The sequence below is a fragment of the Lepisma saccharinum genome, chromosome 2, assembly GCF_977018435.1.
Source record: "Lepisma saccharinum chromosome 2, izLepSacc3.1, whole genome shotgun sequence".
Taxonomy (NCBI): Eukaryota; Metazoa; Arthropoda; class Insecta; order Zygentoma; family Lepismatidae; genus Lepisma; species Lepisma saccharinum.
In genome coordinates this window covers 113,158,093-113,179,695 of record NC_139230.1, presented here as the reverse complement: position 1 = coordinate 113,179,695, position 21,603 = coordinate 113,158,093, and the positions used below count along the sequence as shown (strand labels likewise).

At 35.0% G+C, this 21,603-nt stretch overlaps 1 protein-coding gene across 2 annotated transcripts in view; it reads left to right on the top strand.

Moving 5' to 3' along the window:
• sstn (stepping stone) overlaps window positions 1-21,313 on the top strand; it is a 113,045-nt gene extending 91,732 nt beyond the window's left edge. For both annotated transcript variants that reach the window (XM_083117553.1, XM_083117554.1), the window contains one exon: window positions 13,255-21,313. In XM_083117553.1, coding sequence (XP_082973679.1) covers window positions 13,255-13,396 — 142 coding nt within the window. In that variant the 3' untranslated portion in view covers window positions 13,397-21,313. The remainder of the gene's footprint in view (window positions 1-13,254) is intronic.
• The last annotated feature ends 290 nt before the right edge of the window (window positions 21,314-21,603 follow it).

Here is a 21,603-nt window from a genome sequence, read left to right as displayed (position 1 = left end):
CATGTGAGGAAAATTATTTGGTGTTACAAAAGAAGGTTTGAAGATTTATTTTTTCAATACTGTAGTATGAAACATTGGAACATGCAAATTAAAAACTGTTACAAGAAGTCTCTCGTTCGCTCTCTCTCTATTTATCTAGGCAAACTGATTCATCTCAAATGCTCTGTTAATGACATTATATCAAGAATTTATTTTCTTATGGAAACTAATTACAGCGACTTTGGTGACTGTCTGTGCAGTTTTATTCAACACTTCACGATATCGAATGACTTTGGTTCATAAACAGATTTTCGTAATTCATACTGCATTTACATGTGAGCATTAGTTTCCTTATTTTGTTTTTGTAGCTGATTCTTTTATCATCGAACGAGAAAGATTGTTAAGCAATGGAAATCCGAGAACACGTCATAAATTGTCCACATTTTATATTATACATTGTAGTGAAAGGCTGACATTTTCTGAAGCCCCCCAAGACGTGCTTCTGATACCCGGATCAGTTTCTAAGGTAATCCTCGTGTATTTCTATTATTCTAATTTTACTTAATCTTTCTGGCTTTCCAGGCAAATTGCAACCATAACGATGAATGGCTAGTGACGACACCTTTGTCCAGGCTGAAACTCGAATCCGAAACATTTGGTAGTGAGACCATGTACCAATCATCTAAAAGTAATCTGTCACTTTGGCTGCTCGAGAATATTCCTTTGTGGGGTTTTATGTTGTCTTTTGTTTTCTCATTGTACATTCCAAACACCCTATACAGCTCTGTTCTTGACATAAGTATGGATAATTTGGTTTTACTTCCTAATAACTATTGGTTAATTGATTTGGATTATTAACCTTCACATTTTTGCTCAGGGTGGCGACAGACCTGGAAAACCTGGAAAATCGGGAAAAGTCAGGGAATTTGAGGTGTCAAAAAAAGTCAGGGAAATGTCAGGGAATTTCGTCTTCATTGATTTTTATTTAAAGATATCGTTATGGAACTCTGCACGGGAACAGGAAATCTCGTTCTCAAGTTTTGGCCTCAACTTTTAGGCCCCTTTTATGTGCAACACAACCACTGCTCCAGAAACCAGTGATGGCAGGAGGAGAGAAAGAGAGAGAGAGAGAGAGAGAGAGAGGAATTTCTCTCGCCCGGGGTTCTCGGTGGGAATTTTAAATTCGAACACTCTTTGGAGGAAAATTGTTATAACTCTGGCACTATGGGAGCAATCTACTTCGGATAACTTTTGTTTTGCAGCTAAAACATCAGCGTATGCAACCGTGTACAATTCATTGATTGATTGATTGATTTAGTTTATTTTACTTCGCGTTTTGTGCCTCTTGGCTAAGTTGCGAAGATGGGGATGAGTGATGAAATGATGAAATTGATGAATGGACATTCACAAACAACCAAGCCCGACCGGGATTCGAACCCGGGACCCTTGGCGTCGCAGCGCGATGTGCTAACCACTCGGCCACAGGGTCGGGCTCGAGTACAATTCAGAACACTGGACCGAGGAAGGGGGGCTTGGGGGGGCAGGTACCCCGAATTTCAATGGAAAAAACATAAATATCTGGTGTTTGCCCCCTCTTCTCCCGATATTTTGGAGAGAAGGCGAGAACTTTAGTATTCTTTTCAAAGAATGGACTCTCAAGAGAATGAAACATATTTCATGTTCTTGTGTGCCATACAAGTTGAATAATAAGCCAAAATGTGATTTTTTTTTTCGAAAAATAGGTAATTTGCATTTTTGGAGGAAAATTGTTATAACTCGGCACTATGGGAGCAATCTACTTCGGATAAGTTTTATTTTGCAGCTAAAACATCAGAGCATGCAACTGTGTACAATTCAGAACGCCGATCCGAGGAAGGGTTTGGAGGGCGTGCCACCGAATTTCAATGAAAAAAAACAACAACATAAAAATCTGGAGTTTGCCCGTCTTCTCCCGCTATTTTGAGGAGAAGGCGCAAACCTTAGTATTCTCCTCAAGGAAAGGACGTTTCCAAAGAGATTGATTGAAACATGTTTCATGTTCCTGGGTGCCATACAAGTTGAATAAGGAGCCAAAATGTGAAACTCTGTTCGGAAATGTGGCATTGATATGTTGCGGAGAGGGGGCGAGGTTGGACATCAATGTGAATTTTCCAGGCTTGCTCCAGACCTGTGTCAGAGTTTCCACCCAAACATAAGAGTACGAAGGTCCAAAAAGCACATTCATTTCGTAATCAGCATGATGATACCAATGGTATCATCGGGCATTGGTATCATCGGGCGAGTACGACCTTAGTCTGATGATGCCATATGGTATCATCGGGGGAGTGAAGGTTTAGTTTAGCCTCTAAATATTACGTGGAAAATGCATTGAATTATCATTTTTTCTTGTCCGTATGGGAGTAGTAAGGAGACTTGTCAACAGATGGAGGGGATAAGAGCGGGTGACGCCGTCCGATAGTAAGGCATTTTGTTGGGCAAACAAAAGTAGGTTCTATTGATACATACTATTTTTGTCGAATATCGCCACCCGACAAAGTATCTCACTATAACATGCGACAGAAATTGCATGGACTTCAACATCCAACAAAAATCGCATGCATAAACAAGAAGAGCTTTAGACTGAAAATATGCTGCTCGAATTTTATTACTCTTCTGGCTCACTTCACCTTATTTAATGTAGCAGTGCTTAAGAAAGGTTTTCTTTCATATCCTGACGTATTACTGGTTTCGCACAAGTTCACATACGTTTACAATGACATTGCATTATTTTTAGATATCAAGAAGAATCCAACCAAACGGGATATATATTGAAAACTATCACGAAAAAGTGAAACATAAATCTTGCATTGGTGAACGTTATAAAAATTGGCAAGTGCATGCTCCCAACCTCACATTTACTGCAATACTAATATTGTAATGAAATTAACACCACTCTCTGTCCTGTCTGTTTAAACTCGTGAGAGATGGTCATTAATCTCTCACTGAGTGAAGTTAATGTCCAATATTATGAAATAAAATACTAATAATAAATACGTAAATATTTTGATATCATATTTACTCGAATCATTCAATCATAAAAGCAATTCACTTTCTTCAAGAATTTACTTTTTTCTGCCAGCCCTGCTAAATTTTCACTTTCCATCTACTGATTTATACGAAGGGTGGCCAGAAAGTAGGGAACCGCAAACGCCAAAACCGTGAAAACTGGTAATTGCTGCGAAGTTATGTTTAGGAATGTGCAGTGATGTCTTGACACATTTTTCGCCCGTTCGAAATATCGAAATAATGCGAATTTGGCATAAAATGCGAATTGTTGGCGTTTTTAGCGATTTTTTTTAAAAGAAATGTCCTAAAACAACGAAAAATTCCATGAAATCCAACATTCTTGTCTTTTCTAGGCCATGTTTGTGTACATACGGTAGAACATGCTGCAAGTTTTCCAACATTTTACTCAAGAGTAAACTATAGAGTTATACTTATACGTACATGAAATAATTCCGACAGCCGCATTAAATCATGTATTTCCCACGATTTTTTCAACTTCTATCAAAATCATTTGCATCACAGAGCAAAATGGCAGGGTTCTAACAGGAGATCGAGTGCGTATCAACTGTCACACGGGAGCCACATCTTCGTATTTGTCACACGAGATATGTTTTGAATTACCAAGCTAAGTGCGCACCATCGGCATTTGTCGAGCGAGTAATAATGGAGCTAAGTCGTTAGAGCATCTGACTACTATGCGAGAGACCCGGGGTCAATCCCCGGCAGGGGAGAACCGGGATGTTTTCCACCTATTCAAACTGCTCCGGCACCCACCCAGCATCATATGAAGCTGGTACCTTGAGGAAACATTGAGGGATAAATATAGCCAGGAGCGTGGTGCTGATCACATCACCCCCACATTCGGCCGTGATCAAGAAAGTGTGGGACCCTAACTCCACACCCCTATACACCTTCATGGAAAAGTGCAGGGGAGCACTTTGCTTTTACTTCCTCAAAAATCTGTTCCAACATATCAAACTGTCACGAAAATACGTAGACCATGTGACCTACAATTTAAAATAATAGTTTAAAAGCACAATGGAGTATTAAGTTTCGGTATATTTGGCAGATATATGTTCTAAAAAAAAACTCGAATTTGGGGAAACGTAAAACACTAACAAGTCAAAAAAAGATAATGCCAATTTTTGGTGTCATAATATATCGGTATCTGTCACGTGAGATTGATTTTTGGGTGCGTCGCCACTTATGGTCATTATGCACCCTTCAGTATATACGTGGAAAATTCCATTATCTAAAATTCTTGCCTTAAAATTAAAAAAGGGGTATGGAAAATAACTTTCAAGATATCATACTCTCACGAAGAGGCGTAAGCCATGTGATTTACAATTTGAAACAGTAGTTTAAAAACCATGAAGGTATAATTTCAGATATTTGCCAGAAAATGCGCTGAAATGAAAGTGTGAATTTTGGGAAAAATAACACCGTATAGTAAAAAATTTAAAAAAAAAAAAAGAAAATACACCAATTTGAAAAAAAATATCAGAGTCTTGCGATTAGGCATAAATAAAACAAGAATATCAGTTGTAATTTATTACATTAGTAACAGTGAGTCCTAACCTAATTTTCGGCATAATCACCACCGTTGTTCTGGCATTTGTCGTAGCATGACACTAAATTTTGTATGTCCATGGTATATGTGTCTGACAGCAAAGACAGGAACTATCTCTACCGCAGTGTAGCTGTCAAATCCTTGCTCTGCCAGAAACCTCTTCAGTTAAGCAACGAGATGAAAGTCGGTACATTCAAAGCCAGGACTGTTCAGGGAGTGGTCCAAGATCTCTCACCTTAAGTGATGCAAAGGGCCCGTGTGTACTCAGCTGTATGGGGATATGCACATTCGATTGGCCTTCCGTGAATTGTCTGCACCATCGTCTGACCATACTATCACTCACGACGTCCGGTCTGCACACCTCGCACGATTGCTGGTGGCTCTGTGCCAAATTCTGAGCGTGCAATATAGGCTACATCGCAATCGGTGAGAGACTGTATGGGAGCTGAAATCTTTAACCTATAGTGGAACCACAAGGAAAGAAACCTGCGCAGACCCCATCGCGCTGGTGGGTGGGGGAAAAAGACAGGAGGAAGGAGCCTTCAGAGCGGCCAACGTCAGTGTTGCCAGACCTATTGATTTCTCGGTAGGATTCCATAATAAACAATTGCTATGGCACCTCCGACGGTCTGCTCAAAAACAAGTTTCCTGGTCCCCTTACTTGAACATGGAGGGGAGAGTGGAACTCCACTCAGCCATGAAAAGTGCTGTTTGAACTGTGAAATTATGCCAAACGATGTGCTAGGACATTATTATTATTTTATTACTACATTACCATGGGCGTCCGGAAGGGGGGGCGTGCCCCCCCTGGAAAATGAAAGTCAACCAAAAATTATATATTTTTCACATATAATTTCATTTCAGCTGCAATAATGTGTGTTAATTATTGCATGAATATGATACATTGAAATTTAAGCAATGTTTTTTGAGGGAACAACACTATTATTGGAGAAAATGTGCCTTCTTTGCCCCCCCTGGAAAAAATACCTTCCTTTCCCCTGCCTGGAAAAAATCCTGCGGACGTCCATGTACATTACTATTTTTAGATGGTTGTATTTTATCCCACCCGAAAATCTATTTCTATTTTAGTTATTTTACGTCGCTTTTGTGCCTCTACGGGTAAGTACGACAACAAGGATGAATGAAAAACTGATGAAATGAATGAAGTGACACAAACACAGTGAAACGTCCTTGCCTTACTAAGTAGAAATACTGACTTCGTAGCGTGGGCAAATTATTTTATATATGTATGTGTGTGTGTGTGTGTCTATTATATATTAAATGCAGCAACATAGAGGCAGCATAACTGACGAATAAAGCATGTGAGTGTTAGTAACAAGAAATTTGCTACAGAACGAAGCGGCATAGTTCAATTACGAAGGAAATAATGCACCCCCTCCCCCGTAGTTGCTTGGAACTTTCATCGGCTTGAAAATACTTAATTTTCTATCCTTAATATACTATTCTATACTTAAATACTTAATTTTCTACAAAATTATATAGCGGCATTTACGTCCAGAAGGAAGTGCAAGGATGGTCGCCACCCCCTCCCCTTCTGGAAAATGAATGTTGACATAAAAGTACCTATTATTTCACACGTATGAGTTGATTTCAGTCACTGTAATTAACATCCATTATTATAATAGGGATGTAGGAACGTGATAATTTCAAACTCAAGTGGTGTTTTCTGAGAGGGCAACATTATACGGGGTAATATGCCTCGTTTACCCGCCTGATAAAAATACATTGTTTCCCCCTCGCTGGAAAAAATCCGCAGACATCCTCTTGCACCCCCTTCCCCCATTGCGCACGCCTATGCCGCCCCCGAGAAGGTCGATCATCGGATTTTGTAGCAGATCTTCTGGTTTCCCAAGGAAGAATCTCCCGATTTTTTCAAGTCTGACCTGGCAACACTGCCCCGAGCACCGATAACTGCAGGGAAGATGCGCGAACGCTTTGGACAGAAGGTTTTTTTCCTTGTGGTCGAGCTATAGAACTGTCCTAAAACGGTTGCATTGCAACTGTACCTGATTACAGCTACATGCCACTTCTTCCTGCCTGCATATGTGTGTGTGTGTGTGCCTCTGACCACTATTGCTGCGTATAGGCACCATTGGAGCTTTTTTCAGGATGCCCCTCGTATATGAACTTTCAGAAGCTTTTATTATTAATGTTTTCCTGTTTTAATGTGTGTTAAGCTAAATCAGGTACCTATACAATGCAGTTCTATAAATTCCTTGCATTAAATTTCTAATACCTACATACCCTTTTCGTCAGCATTAATGGTATAACTACATGTTGTCAGTTTCACAGTACTTCACTTGGATATACTGTACTGAAGCAAAAATCACATTGATAATGTAAGGAAATATGACACTTTATTTTGTTCGATTCAATTGTTTCACTTATATGCAAGAGTTAAGTTGTTTGCTTTACAGAGAAAAGAGAAGTAGCTTTATGCATTGAAAAATGAGTCTGCACCAGGCCCGTAGCTAGAATTGATCTCCAGGGGGGGCTCACGGGTTATCAGGGGGGCTTTGTAAACCAAGTCAATTTTTTAAAAAAATATTAAATGAAGGTAAATTATGTATGTGATTTATTCATTTATAAATATCATATACTACACAAATACTACATTTTTCTACATCTTCTAAAACATCTTTTGAAGTGTTAATTGACTGATACCGAAATTGTCCCTTACACACCCCATACTATTTTAGATGATACAGATATGTATATCACACACAAAAAATGCACAATATTTAATCACAGTGCCTACAGTATATTCCATCTCCGGCCAAAGCAATTAAACTCCCCTTCCTTCCCAAAACTTGGGAGCTGTTGTTGACTTTTGACGCAGATGCGGAGGGAACTTGCATGATGACATCAAAGTCACAGATTTTTGTCTAAACGGGAGGTTGCAACAGGGAAAGTGAAAGTACAGATAAAGAAGCTCCCCTACGAAGGAACTTTCTGAAGTATAGAGAATATTCTAAATACTTGTAGCTACTTCTGCTCACAAACAAAATTACATTTTCACTCTTCACTGCAAACAAATTATGCAAAATAGTTTACCTAATGTAAAGGGGGGCTCATGGCAGTGCCAGGGGGGTATAGCCCCCCCTGGCCCCTGCCTGGCTACGGGCCTGGTCCGCACTCATGGTTCTTGCAAGCAGAGGGTTCCAAACGTCAATGAAAATATCAACATATAAATACCAAGAATGTATAAGGAGACTGATAAATTACAAATTGTATTTCTTAATCAATCTCTCTTCACTCTTATCTCATTTAGTCGTAACTTTAAAAATAATCAAGTATTTTATTTTAAACTTACTGCATATGACAAAATTCCGTAATCCTTCCGTAGCTTGTGAATTGTAATAATTTTCCAAATTCACTATTTTGCAGTTGAATTCAAATCATAGAGAATAGAGAAATTAAGTCAATTTCATAGAAGGTAATATTGGTACTTAACAAAACCATACGTGGATCTGTATGAGTTTATTATTTCCATTTGCAAAATCATCGATTTAGTTTAGTTTGTAATTGTCAGGGAAAAATGTAAATTTTGTCCTGGAAAACCTGGAAAAGTCAGGGAATTTCATTTCTGCTTGTTTGTAGCCACCCTGTTGCTACTTTTGGCTAATCGCGAAGATGAGGATGAGTGATCATATGATTAAATTGATGAAGGACCACTCACAAAGATCATCGATGCGCAGGCTGGGATTTGAACCCTGGGCCCGTGACATCGTAACATGCTGTGTGGACCACTCCATCACGGAGACCTGCTCTTAATGAGGAGTTGATCCTTTTATTAATTGTATTCTGAATTAATTTATCTTTAAATGACTTTTTTATTATTTTTTTGAAAGAGCCATTAACATAATTAGGTTTTCTGTAAGTGAATTACTCCCGTATTATGTGACGTACTCGATTAGAAATTTCGCTACATATTGTCAAAGGAGAATTTCCAAATAAATTGTTACAGTGTGCGTGTTCAAAATGAGGCAGAGATCATTTGTTCTTCATTGTCGATTTCATCATCTGTAGCAAGCCTCTCTTGCGATTATTGATATTGCATGACAGTCGAAAATTCATGGAGACCTTTTAGAATGAACACACTTGAATTTCAGTCCTAATTTATTGGAAATCCTTTGCCTTGGTAAGTTTGTAATCACTGTAAATACTTCTTACAACATCGCAAATATCATCATTCTTTGTATTTTGCTCAGGCAAGACTGGCAAGTGACGCTAGTGGCAATCCTTCAGCATGCCCCTGGAATTATGTCAGAGCGGTCATTTGCTGTGCATACATACAAGATAGATTTTAAGTGCTTGTAGCGCAGATACTAAGCACTCTTGAGGTAAAGCGTTGTTAAAGTTGTTTTGCGACACCCTGTATATATTCTGATATATTTTCACACCTGCCAGATCTTTGGTGATTTTTACCTGACAAAACAGAAAGAACATGATGAAACAAGGGTGCACCATTTCACCCAGAGACCAAAAGAAGCTATATGGCATGCCAGCATAAAGAGTTCCCTGCCACCCAAGAAAAGCAAAGTGCAGCTGTCTGGTAGGAAGACCTTGGGAACAGTCTTCTGGTACATGCAAGGTGCTATTCATGTGGATGTTTTGGAGAAAGGGGCCACAATTAATACTCAGTATTACTGCACATTGAAGAGTGTCGTATGAAATACCATTCATAAAAAATGACCTGAGATGGTGTCTGGAAATGTTCTTCTCCAAGCCTACGTGGCCAATTTGACAACAACAACTGTGGCCTAAATGTACTAGGAGGTTTTGTCCAATGACCCTTACATGTCCCATTCCCCTCCTCCAGTGATTATTGTTTATTTAGGCTCCTTAAAGAGCATCTGGGAGGGAGAAAATTCAATACAGATGAAGCATTCAAGGAAGATGTTCTGCAGTGGCTACAACAATAGCTAAGCTATTTGTACATCAGAGTTATCAGGGAACTTCCACAATGATGACAGTGGTGCCTGGATGCACATTGGAAATTCTTGAAAAGTGACACGGTTTGGTGCTTGTTGTACTTTCTGCAGAAATAAAAGTTTCAGTCAACCTTGAATGACTTGCATTAAGGATAGGGGAGATCAATTGATACTGTGTTGACAGCAGCTGATACAGGCATATTAGTGTATCTATTTAGTGGTTAAATTGTTGAGCTGATATTTCTATAAATAGGCCTTAATGCAGTGCAGAATTCTGCCATTTTGTTGTTATTTTCATGAATATGAAGGCATAAGTCATAATGGAAGTTCGTGAAGTAAATGTATATGTGCCCAAAGATTAATCTTGGTACAGTTCCTGCCACTAAGTAGTCTGTCGTCTGCAGGCTGATATTGCCAAATGTATGCTTCATGCTACAAATGGTGACTGACTGTGCTGTTGCTTGAGTTCTGCAGTTACCAGTATCAGTGAAAAAATATATATTGGTCCATTCCTAATACACATACACATTAGTCAAACACAATTATGACATTTATGTAGCATAATATCCACTCACTTGTTTTTAACCTTTAAACACTGGATAGGAGTAATTAGGATAATCTGGTATTTATGCCATTCAAATAATTATGTACTGGGTATATGCAATTTTGGAACCATGGTGTGGTTTAATTAATTTTCCAGACAAGTATGTGTGTATTGACTCATGAACTTGGAGAGGTGTTATGACTTGGATCAATTTTTTGCATATTTGAAGCTTTTCAGATTAATGTGCATATAATTGCATCTTTTGGAAGTAATTGTCATCAATAATTCAGGTTAAGTTTTCTGCTTTCACAGTAACAGCCTGCAATTCCATAGTTTAACAGACATTGCGGTAGTGACTGAACATGCTGTGTTGCCACGTTCAACACACATCTTTACTCTGTTGAATAAAAATCTCTACAAAATCGGGTTTTGCAATGTGAATTGACAATGATAATAGAATTTAAAAACAACTGCAAAGAGCTTCCAAACAAGACCAAGATCATATTTGTAGGACTACCAAATACTAAGAAAAAGTGTTTCACAAAATTGATGACCTGTTTTTTGGCCAATTTAAAAAAAAATGAAAATGAAGTAGAATTGTATTTAAAACCTTTCTACCTGCACTGTATTTAAATTTCATCACAATTGGACCACAAGTGTTTTTTTATTTATTTATAGAATTTTAGACAGAGTGGTCATTCAGAAAACACAAAAAAAATGGTTACAATAGCTTAATGCAGAATTGAATAAGCTAACTTTGATGTAACTCATTTATATGTAGGTCTACTGGTTAATTTTTAATTAGTCCAAACTCGGGTGTCCATAATTTTCAATCTGACAGTAGTCACAATTTTTTGCCTTGTAATCTGTCTTCTTTCTTAAAATACAAACAATAGAAGGGCAATAATTTTTACAACTATCCATGTTGAGAAATTATATTAACCAACCAAGCAGGAAATATGGGTCTATAGATGGACTTTTCTAAAATTCTTGGAATTAAATGACTGTGTTGTGACCTGATTATTTTATATTGTTGGGTGGGGGGGGGGGGTCATAAATCACATTTGTAGGGAATGTTTTAAAATTTTATAGTGCATATTTTTGTACGATATACTCTTCCTTTTCTTAATAGTAGCTGGCTAGTTCAACGTATTACAGATTTTCTATTTGATCATGGAAGATTACACAAAAATGTTGAGAATAGCTCAACATCAACACTTTCGGTATGTATGCACTGAAATGGAAATATCACAGCAAACATACCATTTTGGACACTTTTATAAAAATTAATTACTCTGTTACTGTGTACTGTACAGACCTCAAGTTTTGTGTACAAATACAAAATACTACAGTTTACAATGACTGATTCCACGTTAAATCGCCCAGTCTATGACACCCACCAATACTATACTACATATACGGGTTCAGATTATTATTTATTCCTATTTCGAAAGTCATCCTCCACCAAACAGAGACTGCATTTAACTGTGTATCATACTTTATTCAGGCCTTCCCGATGGCGCAGTGGTAGCGTCGTCACCTTGTAATCAAGGGTTCCCGGGTTCGATACCCGGTGGAGGCACATAGTGGTTCGGATCCCACTTTAAACTGTAGGTCCAGTCTCGATTATCCTTACTGTGCATAAAGTGAACTTAAAACAACAAATCAATCCAATCCAACATACTTTATTCCCCACAAAATTGAACATACATATGTTTATATATGCTAGGTCGAATCATGTGACCTTGATCTTGAAGTGGAAATTTCAGTATTTTCATATAAAGATATTTTTTGTGAAAACTATGCTCCCTTAACTTGAAAACAAGCCCAAGATGAGAGTTATACCATAATTGGAAGCAAAGTTACGAATTGTTTTATTTGACCTTGTAAGCATAAATTTTACATTTGTTAGAAGATTGGCAGCCCTGCTGTATGAACACTATGTATCACCAAGTTCTAAAATTTTACACATGTAAGTTACTTCATCTCTTCTACCATCCTACCAAATTTCATGAAAATCTGAAATGGTTGCATTGAAAAGTTCATTTTTTGTGATGATTTGGCATGGAATGACCCATATGCAGTCCGGACACTTCTGGGTGTTAACAATCCCATAGATTTTCAACAGAATCATTACAACCCAGAAGTGTCTGTGACTGTCCATAAAATTGGTTTTAATGAACATTTAATAATAGAAGTAGTGCAAATGCCACTAATTTTATTTTATAGCATTTTAGAACATACTTTAAGCTTAAATTAAAAAAATAATAATTGGCATGATAACTGCATTGCCTTTTAGTGATAATGCAAATTTAGTAACATCAGACGTTGACACAAAGAAATCAACATTATTTACAATACAATATTTTTTTTCTGGCTCTCAGTGGAAAGGAATCTTGGTGACAACTTTTTAAATGGAATGTACATATAGATTTGCGTTATCCACAATTTGTGCACAAGAAATTAAAACATAGATATACGTTCTTCACACCAAAAGGATTAATGTACACTTGAACTTTTTACAGATTTTCTGTTAGAAGATGTGCACAAAAATGTATGAAATGTTAGGTATATTAAACTGAATAATGGTGGTTAAATATAATCATTTCGCAAATATACTGAACCAATAGAGGAAACTTCAGGTTTAGACTTCTACTGCACAAAACAGGGTTTACAAATTATATGCATATATTCATAAAAATAGAAACTAGAAACAAATTGGGAAAAATGCACTAAATTACAGGCTGTTTATAGTTACATGAGATTGATAATTTTATTGATATGCATCCATGCCATGTTGATCGATAACAATAACCTATCCCTAATGCATACAGTGGAAACTTGTTTTAATGTTTTTCAGGGGACCAAGGTGAAAAATCGTAAAATGCAAAATGTGGGAAATGGTGTAACGATTTGATCTATTGGGACCATGAGGATTGAATGCATAATGAAGGAAAATATAAAATTGGGATTCAGCTGTATTATTGTACAAAGCTTGGAAATAGTTACAATATGTATGCCTTTTTTATCCATTCAATATTTCATGTTTGTTGGTGAGTTTCACTGCTCTTTTCAACTAGTAACTCATTCGGCTCTCTTTTATGCTGTCTTCATGATGTGTGTTTGAGTGTGTGTGACTACAAATTATATTTTTCCGTCAGGAGCAGAGTTGTCTCTCCAAATGCATCATTAGATGGAAGTTTGACACTTGGTACTGGTGAATCCCTTGCGGATGCATTTTCAACAGAAATGCTTGCCTGGTATCAAGACCAGAGTGTTCCACGCTCAGCAACTCTAGTTTGAAATGGATCAAACAAGATTAAAAAATAAGATATCGTGAGATGAAGAGTCCATTGAAGATTGCCACATGTTCATTCCAGGCATTCTAATTGAGTGAATGGTAGCAGACAGTGTATGTAACATTGCTTGCTCAATTGATTTTTTTTCTGCAGTTGTTGTTATTTAAAAACATTTGCTAATGTTGACAATGTCTGTGGTTTATCAGGTTTATTTCTTGAACTGTGAGATTTGCTGGTACACGTGAAATGGAGGAAATAGTTTGAGCTATATTTTTTACTTAAATACTGTGCTTATACTGTACTTTACAAGTGAAGCATTCCAATCATCCAATCCAAAGATCATGTGCCTTTTGTTCTTTTTAGTTAGTTGTAACATTGGTAATTTAAGGGAATTTTTTATGTAGTGTCAGTTAAAGAATAACAAAAGTAAGTTTTGTGGGCCATGAAGGAAATCCTGATGCTGACATACACAAATATATTATTTGTACCTAAAATTCATACTCCAGTAAATTGCTTTTTATATTTATTTATTGTATATCTCAAGAGTGTGTTTTAGTAGCATAGTTAAAAATATTGTGTAAGTTCATGCAAATGATTTTATTGTGTTTGCATGATGTTAACGTCCTTCATTGAAGAATTAGTCTTTCCACTGGTGATCAACTTATACTGAAGTGATTTGTTTAATTTTCATGAACTTTGAAAGGCTTCAATGCAATTCAGTAGTCTTTACTATTTAAGGAGTCACATGACTTATCATCATCATCATCATCTTTGTGTGATATGAAAATTTCTACTGATCTCCCAACTTTATGTTTTTTGTTGCAATTAGTACGGAAATCAGTCCTGTGTTGAAAGGTACTTGGAAAGATTTGTGACACTGTACAAAGTTTGTCAATGTGGTGATAACTAGTACATAGCATGCAATTCAAGATGGTTTGAAACATACAGGCAAATTTTTAAAACTGTTTTAGTTTTATATATTTTAGTTAATTTTCATTAAAAATAACTAAGATTAATCTGTACTTTGTCAGTATTGGCTGATGAAGTCATACCGTTTTTTTTTAGTAAAATTGAGGATATCTATCTGTCTGATATTTCTATTAGTATCCTATGATTAAGTGTACAAATGTGCCATTCCATTAATGTTTTTAATGAAATACAAAGGCAAAATTTATCAATGTGCAGTTTCTTATCTAGGGGAAAAATCACATTACAATCACCTGTTAAGGGAAGGAACCATTCAAGTTTTACATTGAGTGTTTGGAATTGAACAGTGGAATGGTATAATATTGGTTATCAATATATAGGTACATTTTAGATAAGTACTTCATTGGCTAAAATGTCACATTGGTTCATCTCTAATTTTCATTGTGTTTTTCTGCTGTTAAGTTGATCATGATGATGAGAATAGATAAGAGAACACTCATGTGTTCATACTTTACATGCTGTGACATACTTTTGTCTATGGCACAAGTTATGATAATGCATAAACCCCAGAAGCTGATTTTTAAAGGTGGAAATTTGTTTAGATACAAAAACATGTATTTTAATGTTCAGAACAATATAAGTTTGAATACACCACAAATTTGAGGCAATTGAAATGCAATATTTAAAAAAAATACAAGAACACTTGATAATAAACACCACACCAGCATGTAACTCATAAGATTCTCATAATTTGTCTATAATAGCTCTTGATATTTTATTTCGTTTTTTTTATTATTATTTATAATACACATGGAGGTATGACACAATTGAAATTCAGTATAATACAATTATTTTAGGTTTATCATCAGCTGTTTTATATTTTTTAATGAAATCAGTTTGAATTTAAGTGCATGTGCTTTTCAAATATGATAACATCACTGAATGGAAACTCTTTTTCATAAGGATTGATATTTGATTTATTCTGGATGGAATGGCAAACACTTTCACAGGAAATAAAATTTTGACATCACATCTTCATACAAATGCAATTACATCTGGTTTTATCACACTGACTTGACAAATGAATATATTCGGTTTAAACTTCATTTTTCTTCATCTTCTACTTATGCTTGTTTGGAGGGAGAATAACAAAAGCATGTTTTTTCCCCTTGGAAAACCAAAACAACTTCACCTCTCTGTGCTAAGTAATTTGCCTTCTACAATTTAGTTTTGAACATAACTGCACATTCCTGTTTGTTATGGTTAACCTGAGAAAATCAATTTATTTGTCACCAGAAAGGATTCAACTCATATTTGAGCAAAATATTGAATTTGTTTTTCTAAACCTGTATTATTAATTATTTTTAGCTTTATATTTTGTTTGTACTATGTACCTAATCCATCACAAGTAATAGACACAGTATTCATAGAAGCAGCGAGACTTTAAAATTACCATGACATGAAACTTGTTTCATGAACAATTAGATATGTTTTAATTTTTGAAACCATTGACATTATGTTTTAATGTTCATTAAAATTGATTGTACACTTGAATTTTCCTAACATGTACAATGGAACCTTGATTTTACGTTTTTCAGGGGACGATGGGACTGTGAAGATTGAATGTATAATGTGGGAAAATGTAAAATCAGGGAATGCAAAATTGGGGTTCCACTGTATGTGTATGCAGTTGAATTTTTTTTCTTCAGTTGTTTATCTTCTATTTCTGATATTCAGTATTGGCATGCTCTTAAAAGTACAGAGAAAATTAAAAGTCTTCTCAATTATTATGTTTCTTACTATAATGAGAGGTGTTGTATATATTTCAGAGCAAAGGAATGAAATATTTATTGGTAGATTAACCAAAATATTTCTATACAAGACAACTTTCAACTTATTAAACCAAAGATTTTTGTGAGATATATATGTATATTTTCATAATGTTTAGTATATTTTATGTAAAACTGTTTATGTTCACAAACATAATGTGTATGTCAGCATTAGATTTGATTTGTCTGTGTTTGTGTGTGTGTATGTGATGGGCAATTGGTTAAAAATGTTATAGATTAATACTTAAGAAACAATTTGCCTTACTTGAAAAATATTTAAATATACATTCATATTATGTTGTACATATATTGAAAGATATTGTTTTAAATTGTATAGGATAGTCTTATATTGTGGGTCAGTTTCTTCTGATAAATTTATTGAAAGTCATCTCTTCAGAAAGACAGACATTGTTTGGTGTAAGATGTCTGTATTGGTATCAGTGAGAAATCCTGTGACCTTCATGCTACTTAATACTTTGCTATTTTTTACAGCTGCTAGAAATATACTGTAGTATATAAATACGTAACCAGCCAAATTTGTAATTTTAAAATGATGGCCAGAAAAGGACACGAAAAAAAAAGCAACAGAAAATAGAGAGCCACAAGCAGGCTTTTGTTAACACAGAGTGGTAATTTGGAATACACACTGTCACAAAGGTCAACAGACATCACCATTCACGCAGAAGCTTAGAAAAATATATAAATTTGTGTATGATGAAACATTTTGTTGGCTACTGTTTTGTCCTGAAATTATTGAAACTGATGCTCGTAAGTTCATCTTTTTGATATATCTGAACAAATATAGCAAACCCTGTTACATCAGACATGCAATTGCAGGTTATTAAGGGAATTATGAGCTCAAATATCAGAAAGACATGCAAGTATTGTACTGTTATGACTGTTGAGGTGCTTACTGCAATGATGATGTCTGCACACATGTTCTCGACCACTAGTGACATTTATTAGTGATCCAGTACTTCTTTTGCTTGTGGAAGAAAGTAGGTAAGATGATTATGATAATGGATTGCATTGATTCATGATACATTGGTGTAAGATGATCAATGTTTACTTCGTAATGGATTCTTGTTATGATGTGTGTTAAAATATCAAACGTTTTTGCAAATTTTCATTGAGATTACGAATTGAGAAGTTTGTGGAAAGTCATTACTCTTTGTTATGATGATATCACATTAAATGCAGTTATGCATATTAAATACAGTCAGAAATAAAAGAAATTACTTTTTCAGTGGTTAATAATAAGAAACATCCAGTAAGGTACAAATTAATAGAATGAAAGATATTATTGTTATTCTTGTAACCTAATTTTTTACTCATGTTTCTACTCTACAATTTCTATGTGAATTTATTTCTGTCTCAAATGGGGGAAATAGTTGTCTGCTGTAAGCAGTTTTGACTTAACACCAGTCACCAAGAATATAAAGTGAGTGCCATGTATGGCCATTTCCCCCCATTTATATACATTTTCATTGGTAGATATAGTTGGAAGGAGTATGGCACAAAAGAAGCAGATGCTGGAGTGGGGAAGCAACTATTCTTGTCTGCATTAAACATCTCTGCATATTGTGAAGCATGTATAAGCGAATGAGGTAAATCCCTAGTCATTTACTCATTGTGCCATTTTTCCAAATTTTAAAAGTCTTTTAACTGTATGATTCATCGTGTCTTGTGGTAACATGGCATTGTTTGTGTTCTGAAGAACTGATTCAGTGTGTACTTTGTGTAAATGTGTGGCTATGAAATATTTAAGACTTAATAGTGCACTAAACACACACCTTTTTTTGACACCAGATTTATGCAGAATATAATTTACCCATTTTAATTTCCTTATATATGCAGTATATGTTCACTTAGGCTCAAAGTGTCAATATCTTGACTGCAAGTGCAAAAGGTACTTGGCTTTCGTAATTTTGTCAAGAACAGAAATGTTATCAAGGGCTTCATTTACATACACTTGTAATACACTCTTCACATTCAAAATAGAAGTTGTTTCTGTATTTCCATTTCTATCTATGATAATAATAATAATCTATGATTATTAACATGTAGTATGTAATGTATTTTGTCTGAAACATTCTATGCATTTACAAAGATCTACTCCTACATAAATGAGCAAATACCACATAATAGAAATGAAAAGACTGCATTATTATGTAGGTGTAGGTTCGGTCTTGTGGAACTAATCAAAATGTAACATATTGACTTTCTTGTCCATGGCATTTATGTAACTATTGAAACTCAGTTGACAGCTGAGGAAGAAAGTCTTTTTTACTTTGCATAACATGATACAAAATACATTAGAAGTCCTCAAATATGATTTTCGATTTGTAGCACATAATGCTTCTTTTCTTTATTGGAAATCACTAACTGCCAGAAACATGGCCACATGTTCCTTGCATGGGGCTTTGAAATGTTGGACAATTTGGAAATCAATATAAGTTTTTTTTTCTTGTTTTTTTTTTAACAAAGTTTGTCATATGCTGTTCTCTTTGCTAAAGGCACTAAGGCAAACATTTGTGTAATGCTAGAGGCTCTCCAAAATTTATAGAGAAGATTGAATATGAAATGAGCAGCTTAAAATGAAGCAAAATTTATTGAAATATGTGATTGTTGTCCTTTTAAGTGATAGGAGTAAGACTGACGGATATGAAGCCCTTGTTACATTTTTATTACTTTTGTGAGTTTTATTTGTGTAAGAATTACAGAAATTGATTGTTTTTGTATCATATATCCATATGGTATCTCTGTAGTTGGCAGTGGCATGTTCTCAGGGTGACCATAATATTTTGTCCCAAAAACAGGACGTCCCAAGAAGGTCAGTTTACCCCACCCCCCGTTTCTGAAAAAACAGGGCTAATTATAAAATTATTGTTATTAAAGTATGGATCCCATAAATGATACATCAGAAAACAATAAATTATATATGATCTTGTCAAAAGGTATTAATTTTTATAATTTCGGTATGATTTACATATGTAGTGTTGGTCTCTTCTGATCAACTTTTGATATTAGCCCGACGCTGAAGTTAAGGAGTGCCAGAAGTATTCAACAGAAGAATCAATCTTCTTCTTGAGAACAATTTTATTCTTCACGAACAGTTCATAAGACCTTCACATATTGGACAACACATCGCGAGATGTGTCTTTTCAGTTTGTGTCAAGATGCAGGAATTTAAATTATTTTTTGCATGTTTGTATTGAAATATGGGTATGCCTATTCATTGTTCTACAAATATCAGAACACTCCCAAAGCAGTACAACTATCTGCTTGAATATTCTTGACAACAACGGAACATTTTGACTGCTATGAAGTGTTTGACACAGTAGAACTCATATAGCCATGACACTAGTTTAAACATTCCATCAACTTTTTTTTTAACGCAAAATATCTCTCAAATTTAGATTTGATTTTCAAGGTAACTCCTAGACTTTTATAAAATGGGACAAATAGTAGACTTTTAACAATATCAACAGGACGACCGGGACACATGTCTGAAACGAGACTGTCCCAGTCAAAACAGGACATATGGTCACCCTACCCATCTTACCTGGTTTACTGCTGGTAAACCAACTTTTTTTCATATATTTAGAAACTGCTGGAAAATTTGAAGTTGTTGGGACTCCTTTTTTCATTTTATTTGCATACCTGCATTGGTGTTTAATTTGTATTAAACCTAATACAATAAATAAGAATTGTTGTGGTAAACCAGGTCAAATTTTCAGAATACACCACTGGTAGTTGGTTTATAAAGAAATGGACATTTCTGAAGTATACATAATTTTATATACATCATGTCCAACAAACCAATCATCAGCACATGATAACAACTCGCTGTATTCGTTTTTTTTTTAAAATACCTACTACAGAACAAAATTATGGAGAATTGAAATGTTAAGTTTTAAAATCACAATGGATCCAAAATCACAGATCCAAGACAACTGGACTCAACAGCGTGCAGTCTTCTATTATAATTAAAATATTTTCTGTGTTCTTTATTTAAAATCACTAATTGAAGCTGTGGAGAAAATCACATAAGTATTTTTCATTTTCAAGTCTTACATTAGTGAATTTCCATTTCAAAGGTATGTGCTAATGAACACTGTATATGCAGCCATGACCACAGACAAATTATTTTGCCATTGCGATCAGTTTATTTCTGTTTTCAAATCATGTATTGCTGCAAGTGTTTGTTCAACTGTTGTTTTTGATGTGATAACCACTCCTCAATATAACTGATCAGAATATCAGTAAGAAAGATTTTTAGTTGAATTGAAATAATTTCTAACCATGCTTTGCAATGATTATAAGATGATGTCATTATTCTAGCAGAAGCATTCATTCCATTATTTTGTCATTTGTGCTATTGCATATTTTTCCATGGTTTTGAGTGAGTGATGCATAAAATGTTGTGATAAAACATAATGAAAAAAATATTTTCATATTTATGCATACAGGTATAAAATGTGTTGATTAGGCTAATATTAATATATTACGAGAGGTGTGTGTATCCAGAGCTTGAAAATCCCCTCCAAAAGTGGAACTAGTTCCAGTTAAACTATTTCCAAAGTGAGTTAATTCCCATCCAAGTTTCTTAAGAACTGAGAAAAATGCACAATTATATGGTAATCTGTATTTTAAGTAAACTCCAGATTATTTCACTCCCTAAATGAAAATGACACACCTAAACTTCAACTCACAGCTACAGCTGCCAGTTGGAAACAAAGATGAGGAATTTTAAATCATTTTTGTGTGTTTTGTATTGTAATCACGTTTATTTAGATTATGAGATTTTGATTTATGGAAATTAAACTACTTAAATCATTATTAACAGTTGTAAAGACTTCAACATTTATCTTGAAAAAAAAATTCTAAAAGAGATTAAATAGTTTGGAAACATACTACCAACAATATCATTGTAATTATTTCTTGAAGAAGAAAATGTGTCAAAATTATCTGTGCTTGCAGTAGAAAACAACACATTTTAGAGACAAATATATGCAACACAGGACAAATAGTGTCTTGAGAATATTGATTTGAAATATTGAGAAAAAGAATAAAACCATTGAAATGTCAAAACTCCCAATTAGCTAAGACCATGGGTTCCATGCTTATATGCTTGAACAATAATTACAATGCCTATATTTTTTTTTTAAAAAAATATGTTTTTCATGTTAGTGGATTTGCTATGGGAACCTCTGACTTTGGTAAATATAATATGTTTTCATAGTTTAATCAGATTCTGGAGGTAAATTTCAGTTTAATAATATGTAATTCAATATTGCAAACAATTGAATACCAATATTTTGCACCATTATGCAAACACTTAATTTTTCTGCTTGAAGAGAGAAAATTAACCTGAAAGCCGTGTTAATGTTCCTGTTACAAAGGAATATAGTGTAGAAAGTTCACAGTACAAGAAGGGAATACCTAATAGGTC